We start from the raw sequence: 8,491 nt of genomic DNA on the forward strand, positions 1-8,491 counted from the left end.
ACACGTGCCACACTCCTGTGAGCGCCGCGGTGGGGTGGACACGTGGTGCTCTGCTTTGTCTTCTAGTTCACTCTCCAGCCATCAGAACAGCCTCTCCTCCGCGCACGCAGCACTCTCCTCCGGCACGTCACACACAGTAAGTGTCCTTCAGGCCCCCTCACCTGCAAGCGGCCCTGCCCTGGGAGCTGGCAGCTAGTCATGTGCAGCTGCAGCTTCGATTTGTGCACTTTCAAGTCCCTGAGATTAACTCTGCTTGCTTGGTTGAAGTGTCTTGATCCAGGTGTGTGCGAGGGGCTGTTGAGCTCCCAAGCGCCATGGAGAATGTTTCATTTTCCTACGTTCGTGCTTCTAACTGGAAAAAGACAATGATGGTTCATTTCCAAGCACATATCTGAATTGTGTGTGTGGAAAGCACTAAAACTGAGTCTTTTCTGCAGCTGGGATTGATTGCACACTCAGATGGTCATTTGGCTCCCAATATGCACTGAGCTCCCTGGCCATACTGGAAGACTTTTTCTAAGAGCATGGGTGGTTTTATTTTTTGAGGCTTGTTAGGTTGAAGCATTTGTACGCTTCTTAGAGGGAGGTAAGGTCACCGCTAACTTCAGCTTGTGCTTCACTAAAATTTGATCTAATCAAGAGCATCATTTCTGGATAACCCTATTTGTGAAACCATTGTAGAGAAAATGCTTGAAGGGAAAAGAAAGGTCTTCTGTGAAGAATGTCCATCCTTTGCCACATGCACATCTTAGGTCTTTGAGATTGTGACAGCCCTGGCTTTTGGCCCAGTCAGCATTAGCGCATTTTAATTTGTGGTCATGTCGTCTTCCCCGCACGGCAGCAGCGGGGTTTCTGTTGACTCTTCCCTTGTATCATCTCAAAGCAGGCCATCTGCCCTAGCTCCAGGGCACACATGTTGGGAAGGTTGACACTGAAGAAGAAAGTCTGGAGTATGGCGAGACAGTGGTGCAAGCACAAGTGGGGTGCCAGCTAGGAAGTGTCACTTGATGTGCCAAAGATTAACCCTGCATGGTGGATATCGAAAATGCCTTCTCTAGGTGTGAGGTGGGGAGCATGGGTTCAGTGCCAGCAGTCGGTCCAGATTGCGGTGGCTTGATGAAGGAGTGACTGGGAAACGGCGGGAGTGAGAGTACCAGGACACTAGTCTAAAAGCCGGCAGGAATTTACACAAGGATTGGTGAAAAGAAAGGCCAATACTCAGATGGGTAGGGCAGCGTCTGGGGCTGGGACTGGCACAGATAAGTAGTCTGCGCCACGGGATGCACTTGGGAGGCTTGGTGATTCCTTCTGAGGCTTTTTGTTCTTCAGCTTCTTCTGGCTCTTTGTTCTACACATGCCCTGATTTGGAGCTGATCTCAGTCTTAGAGGCATCTCCTCCTCCTTCAAGGCCGAGGCCTTCGTGATAACCAGGTGTATCTTTTCTGCTCATCTTTCATCATTGAAGCCCTTCCTGGTGCCTTGTTATTTAGCTGGAGTTGAACTGCTGGGCAGGGTTCTGGAAATCAGGAACTGCGGTTTTCTACTAGGTCTTACCCTTCCTTGGGAGATCTTGTCACGCAGGCACAGGGGCAGGCCAGGTACTTCTAGACAGGCCCTGATGGGGCCTGTAAGGTGTAACCAGGTTCTAGAGCAAAGGCCTTTCTTGGCCACCTGTGACTTCCAGATCAGAGTCGCTAAGAAGTCCAATAGAAAGACATCTCCAGAAGGCTCTGACTTGGGTGGCCTGCTGGCGGCCCTTGTGGTCAACTCTTCTGAGACTGACTTGCTTTCCTTTGAGGTAGATGGCCGTGTTCATGATGAGCAAAGTTTGTAGTGCCTTATTTGAGATAACAAAACAGGAGGATCTTTAAGGGTTTTTAGGAGGGTTGTAGTAATAAAATTCAGTGGTCTTGATACTCCGCTATGAGCTGTGTCGCAATGGCCTGATGAAGCTGCAGTCTGAGGGGGCCACAGTAACCACTGAGCACAGAACCTCTCACCTCAGTCTTAGAGACTGCAGCCCCCAATACCAGGCAGGGCTTTACTAGCATACGTTTGCTTTGCCCCAGATCCATGTGTCTTGGCATTTTTGTTTTGCAGCACGCCAGTGTGGAGAGCACCCCCTCCCTCCAGTCCTCAGCTACCTTGTCTACGGCAGCAACCTCCGCCTCCAGTGCCACATCCTCAGGGCTCAGCCTGCCGAGCAGCATGAACACAGTAAACAGCCTCTGCCTGGGGGGGACCACTGTGAGCGCCCCCAGCAGTACTACCAGAGCCACGCCCTTGGTCACCTCAGGTGTGTGTCCCAGAGGCCTTTTCTTGCCTACCCTTGATACCTTGAAGGTGCACTCTTGGCTTCCCAGAGGGGATGCTCGGGAGTTGGGCAGGGCGGTGGATGGACAAGGGCATCAGGAGATGATTTGTAGTTTCCCTTTGGCCCTGCCATGGTCCTCTTGTTCTCTTTATTCCGCTGTGACCTACTGGGGGCTGGTCCTTCCAGCCCTGATGTGTGGGGTGGGCTCCCTGGGCAAAATTCCTGGCAGTCTTTGTGCTTTTACGTCCCCAGTCTTTTCCGTTCTTCCTGGAGCTGAGATGGCATGGCGACAAGGCGGACGAGGGGGCAGCTACCACAGATGACTTCTGGCGCCTGCCCATAGCCAGACCTGTCAGGGCAGTCTGTGTAGGCCAAGCAAACTGATTTGGTAGAAACTGCTAAAAGCCTTTGACACAGCTTGTTTCTCTCCTGGCACTATCTGCCCTTCTGTTCTGAAGAGGCACATTATTCACTTTAGGTTTGCTCAGGGCAGTGTAACCTTGAGGGGAATGTGAGGGGCAGCACTTAAGTTTGACATGAGAACAGCCTAATGTGACAGCGTGTGCTTTGTCTCCCTCAGCCACTTTCCCCCTTCACCCTGTTGAGGCTGCTGCTTTTCCCTCTGGGCCATGGTCCCATGTGGCACCACACTGTGGGCAGAGCTCAAGGGCCCCCATTAGCTGAGAAATTTCATCCTCGGTGATGGCAATTCATTGCATTTGATTTTTGCCTTTATAGGCAAAGCACCCCCCAACCTGCCCCAGGGGGTGCCACCTCTGCTGCACAACCAGTACCTCGTGGGTCCCGGAGGCCTGCTTCCTGCCTACCCGGTAAGCTTCTGTGGACTCGGGGGCGGGTCCCTAGCAGGATCTGGTGAGTGGGGAGGCCTGTCTGTGCTGTCCCTGCTGCTCTGGTCCCTGCTCTTTCTCCCCTCTGGACTCACTCAGGGCGGGAGCTCTGCCCCTTAGCAGCTGGGCGTGTCCCGCTCCCCCTCCCCCACCTGTTTTAAGTCTCCACATGAGCTGGGATTTTTCTGGGGGTGGGGTGTAGTGCCCAACACCCTTTTTTGATCCTCATGCAGATTTATGGCTACGAGGAGCTGCAGATGCTTCAGTCACGGCTGCCAGTGGTGAGTGGGGTGTGGATGGGGGGTCAGATTCCTTCATCAGTTCCGCCTCCCTTGGCCTTCATCGCTGTCCTGCCCAATCCTGAGCGCCACGGCAGAGAAGGCTGCTTCCTTTCATTGCTTTCTGGTGTGGCTGTAGCCTGGGCATGTGTTCCGGGCTCATCCCTGGGGGGCTTGAAGAGCACTGGGACTTGGGGTTCCAGTATGCAGTGTCCCCAGTAAGTGTGGGGTCCTTCTCCCCCCTTCTCCCTTTTTTGTAAAGGGAAGCCACGTGACTTAATACATGGGGTTGCTTGCCTGTCCCTAAATTTTTGGTTTCCTTCAACGTGCCATTCAGTGCCTTGGCTTCCGTGATGGCAGGACGGCGCCCCCAGCTGGGCGAGCGGCTGGAGCCTCCCAGGGCCTGGCCGGCCTGCGCTGCCTGGGGAGAGCTGGTCTTGCGCGCGGGTTGCTGCAGCCTCATTTCTGAGGCCGGGGATGCCTGTTGATTTTGGCCCTTGCTACCAAGATGAGGCACAGGTCTCCGGTACAGTGAGGGCGGGAAGGGAGGCGTGCTCCCTGCCTCGCCACTCGTCTCCCCCCGGCATTTCCCACATTCCCCGCAGCCCAGGGCTGCTGAGGATGGCGAGGAGCCGTGGTGTCCGCTGTGCGGCGTGTGGCCTGGAGGGAGAGGTTTTCTTCCTGGGGGTGTCCCCTCCGCGGCCCGGCCCGAGCACTTGGGGAGCGGCAGTGGTATCACCACCACCTCCGGTCCGGTGTCGGGAGCTTCATCTGCCGAAGGGTTCCAGAGGCAGAGACTGGTGACTGGGCCGCTTCTCTCCCTGGAGCAAACCAGCAGCCCACATTCCTCATGTGTCCAGAAAGGGTGTTTGAAGACATGATGACCAGTTTCTAGGATGATCAAGAGAACTTAAGGTTCTCTGGAGACGCCGAAGTCATTAGGACTTTGCGGGGGGTGGAGGGCGCTGAAAGTTGGCCTTGGTACCCCTGATGCCCAGGGGGAAACCTCAACCCTGTGGCCCCCGGAGCCCCTGGGCATCAGAAACAGTGCGAGAGGGGGCCCAGGAGAGGCTCAGTGGGATTCCAGCTCTGGGAATCACCCTCACGTTCTTTTTGTCATCTTTACCTGAATAAGTCACCCCTGAGTCAACAATTTGAGCTTTCATGTTCCCCTTTGGTCACTAGCCTTTGGTGCTTTGGGGCCAGTTCTGCCTTTTAATTTCCTTCTCCTGTAAAGGAGCTCCCCCTGCTGGGCTCTCTCTGTCCTTGTCTCTGCTGTGGTGCTGCTGCCTCTCTGCTTCCCGAGGCCTGCTGCCTCCTGGGGTTCTGAGCCGAGCTGAGGGTGCGCTGGATTTTCTGGCGGTTACCTGGAGACGAGGCAGGAGGGCGTGCCTGCCTTTGCAGCCGGATGGCTCCCGCCTGCCCGGCTGTGATGGGCGCTGCTGCCCGGGAGATAAGCAGAAGGGCTTCAGCTTGGCTCAGAGACCAGGGTGTCGTATGTGTCCTGCCACAGCCCCGGGTGGTGAGCCAGGCCTCCCTGCCTTCAAAGCTGTGCTGTGTGGCCAGTGCAGAGTGAGTGGTAGGGTCTTACGTGGGGTCCTGATTGTACCTGTGCCGTTCAGACATGACTGTCCTGGCTTGTTAAACTGTTTTGGAACCTCCTTCCCTGCTGACTTCTTTTTAGTGCTGTACCTCCCCGGTGGCGCAGCAGGTTGAGCGCCGTGCTGTGAAGCTGTCCGCAGCCTCTGCAGCACCGGTTTGATTCCCGGCCGGCCAGGGCGAGTCCCACATGGCGCGCAGACTCTCCTGCTTCACCCGCTGCTCCCCTCAGCAGTGTGTCTTGGTCCTTCTGCCTGTTCTGCTCCCTGCTCTGTCTCTGGTGAATCCTCTCACCTCCCGCGCCTCTGGCCTGTACCCCAGTGCTTGAATAAACAAATAAATCTTTCAAAAATAATAATAAAAGATTTATTTATACATAAAAGCACTGGGGTACAGTCAGAAGTGCGGGAGGGTGAGAGAATTCACCAGAGCCAGAGCGGGGGAACATAACAGGCAAGACTGACAAAGTACACTGCTGAGGGGAGCAGCAGGCGGCAGGAGAGGTCTGCACGCCATGTGGGACCCTCACCCGGTGGCCGGGGATCGAACCGACGCTGTCGAGGCTGCGGGCAGCTTCGCAACCCAGCGCTCAACCGCTGCGCCACCGGGGAGGCCCGGGAATATATACTTAAAAAATCCCTCTTAAGGAAAAAGCTAGCAGGAAGCTTAGTTGGCTAGTGAGCTTGGGCCTCGAGTGACCGGCTGGCTGAGGGATTGGTCTCTCTGCACACTCTGTGACCGCCATGCTGCACGCCGTCAGCTTTGAATTCTCTGCGGGTTGCCTCTGGAGGCCTTCGTGTGGTGTTCCGTCCAGCCTGTCCCCAAAGTGTCCCGGCTCCGGGAGTACTTGTGCGGTCTGCTGGGGCTGATCGTCTAGAAGCGGGACGAGGCTTTTCTGCTGACTCAGTCTCCTTGGTCTCACCTAGGATTACTACGGAATTCCCTTTGCTACACCCACAGCCCTTGCCGGCCGAGATGGAAGCCTCGCTAATAACCCATATTCAGGTGAGTCTGTTCGTGGGGCCAGGAGTCAGGGGACAGGGGGCTGGCCTGGAAGCTAAAGCCCAAGTTTCTGAGCACAGAAGCGGAAGGGCTGAGAGGGGCCGGACAGCTTCCTGTTACTGGGCTCTTAACCAGACTCTTCCAGTTTGCAAGAACCAGGGTGACTTTTGCTGGTTAGGACCACGATTAAAGCCCATGCTTGTCTCCTCTCAGGCGATGTTACAAAGTTTGGGCGAGGTGACTCTGCTTCCCCTGCGCCCCCCACCACCCTGGCTCAACCGCAGCAGAGTCAGTCCCAGGCCCACCACACCGCCCAGCAGCCCTTTCTGAATCCTGCGCTGCCACCTGGCTACAGCTACACCGGCCTCCCCTACTACACAGGCGTGCCCAGCGCCTTCCAGTACGGGCCCACCATGTTTGTGAGTATCTGTGGGGTGTGATTCCCCTTCCAGGAGGGAGGAACGGCCTCTGCACTGGTGATGCAGTCCCTCTCTCCCCGGCTCCCCAGCCTGCACCGCGCGACGTAAGCACTGCAGGTGGTGTCCTCTGCAGTTTACCTGGGGGGGACCTGACCTGCCGCCCCCTACCTTGTTCCGCCATTAAACGCTGCTGTTGCTCTTACAGGTCCCTCCAGCCTCAGCCAAGCAGCACGGTGTGAGCCTCAGCACGCCTGCCGCCCCTTTCCAGCAGGCCGGTGGTTACGGCCAGCACAGCTACAGCACAGGTGAGGGTGATCCCAGCACAGAGAGGTGCGCGGAGGGCAACCTTGGCAGCTCACGCGCCTCTCCTTCCTGCCATGCTAGGTTACGATGACCTGACCCAGGGCACAGCAGCAGGAGACTATGCCAAGGGTGGCTACGGTGGATCATCACAGGCACAAAACAAGTCTGCAGGTTCTGGGCCTGGCAAAGGTAGCTCTACCCCTCCTTTGCAGGATTAACTAAAGTCCAGATAGTTATCTCCTACCCTGACTCCTGCTCAGGCAAGGCCGCCGCAGAGCGCCTCTGGAGGGGTGTGGGGGAGGCTGGAGCTGGGCCCTCCTCCCGTGGAAACAAATGTTTTTCCTCCTAGGCGCATCCGTGTCTTCAGGCACCACTGGCCTTCCTGACATGACTGGCTCTGTCTATAAGACGACTCAGGTGAGGGAGGACGGAGGCGGGGGCGTGGGTTGGTGGGAGGCGCAGGCCAGCCTGACCCTCACTGTTGTCTCTCTACTCGGCAGACTTTTGACAAACAGGGATTTCATGCAGGGACCCCACCGCCTTTCAGCCTGCCCTCAGCTTTGGGCTCCACTGGGCCTCTCGCCCCTGGAGCGGCCCCTGGTTATGCACCCCCACCGTTCTTGCACATTCTGCCTGCCCACCAGCAGCCCCACTCGCAGCTGTTACACCATCACCTGCCACAGGACACTCAGGTGAGTCCATGACTAGGGCAGCCGCCCCGCCCTGAGCTGGGGCGTCTACTCCAGCCCTGACCGTCTTCTCTCCTCAGAGCGGCTCGGGTCAGCGCAACCAACCCAGCTCCCTGCAACCCAAGTCGCAAGCCTCCAAACCCGCCTATGCCAACTCTCCATACTGGACGAACTGAAGAGGGGGGTGGGCCGGGGCAAGGCATACCCCGAGCAGGAGAAAACAGGGCCCATTTCTTGGAGCTCAGCACCCTTTCCTAGAATCCCTGAGACACCTAACTGTGTCAGCCGCGCCTCTGTGGGGAGCCTGCCTCCCAGACTTGCTGTTGTATGTAATGTATTTATGTATGTATTTGTAAATGTGATAGAGGTCTTGGGGGTGTGTGGGGGGCAGCTGCTCCCCACACAGGCCCCATCGCTATGGCAAAATAAGATCCTCCCTTCTTTCTGCCTTCAGGCCTTCTACAGCGCCCCAGCCCCTGCTCCGCAGGCTGCTAGGGGCAACGTCTGGAGGACTGGCTAAGGCGGTTTGGGCATTGGGTCAGGTACCAATGAAGAATCACGACTTATCTCGCGCCTTTGTAAAACCATTATTTGAGTCTTCTTCCCCGTGTAATTACTTTACCCCCTTTTTCAAAAACTCGGTCCTTTTGTCATTTGTCATGTCACTGCTGCAAGGTCTCAACCTGGGAATAGCAGAGGTATCTCCCCGCCACTCCCACCCACTGTAACACAGCAGGGGCTTCTGCTGCTGGTCTCATGCCCAGAGACTTGCCTTCCTCTGGCTGACCATTTTTAACCTGAATTTGCCCTCAGAGAGGTGCAGCCAGTCAGCTCCCCTTCAAAAAAAAAATCAAAGATAAGCTTTCCCCTCCGTGAGCGTGCATCCTCCAGCAGAGGCTCTTCTACTGCAGCTGTCCTGAACTAGGCGGGCAGCTGCTGCAGGGGTTTTCTCTTTCGCCCAAACGCCACCTAATAAAAGTTGAGAGAGCATGCTCGGTCTCTGTGTGGTGATTGTAACAGATGTCGGGGTAGGGAATTC

The 8,491-nt window shown here is 56.3% G+C and overlaps 1 protein-coding gene across 5 annotated transcripts in view; it reads left to right on the plus strand.

The window, feature by feature from the left end:
* The window catches only part of UBAP2 (ubiquitin associated protein 2), a gene marked incomplete at both ends in the record, with an annotated part of 66,203 nt that extends 58,575 nt beyond the window's left edge, over positions 1 to 7,628 (plus strand). For 4 of the 5 annotated variants that reach the window (XM_084238461.1, XM_084238457.1, XM_084238458.1 and 1 more), the window contains 11 exons: positions 67 to 136; positions 2,101 to 2,296; positions 3,053 to 3,144; positions 3,396 to 3,443; positions 5,966 to 6,044; positions 6,255 to 6,460; positions 6,666 to 6,765; positions 6,845 to 6,952; positions 7,113 to 7,180; positions 7,264 to 7,455; positions 7,533 to 7,628. In XM_084238461.1, coding sequence (XP_084094587.1) covers positions 67 to 136; positions 2,101 to 2,296; positions 3,053 to 3,144; positions 3,396 to 3,443; positions 5,966 to 6,044; positions 6,255 to 6,460; positions 6,666 to 6,765; positions 6,845 to 6,952; positions 7,113 to 7,180; positions 7,264 to 7,455; positions 7,533 to 7,628 — 1,255 coding nt within the window. Of the gene's footprint in view, positions 1 to 66; positions 137 to 2,100; positions 2,297 to 3,052; positions 3,205 to 3,395; positions 3,444 to 5,965; positions 6,045 to 6,254; positions 6,461 to 6,665; positions 6,766 to 6,844; positions 6,953 to 7,112; positions 7,181 to 7,263; positions 7,456 to 7,532 lie in introns of all 5 variants that reach the window. The other variant, XM_084238460.1, reaches the window with a different exon arrangement.
* Between the last annotated feature and the right edge of the window lie 863 nt (positions 7,629 to 8,491).

Source organism: Talpa europaea (genome assembly GCF_964194135.1).
Source record: "Talpa europaea genome assembly, chromosome: 7".
NCBI classification, from domain to species: Eukaryota; Metazoa; Chordata; class Mammalia; order Eulipotyphla; family Talpidae; genus Talpa; species Talpa europaea.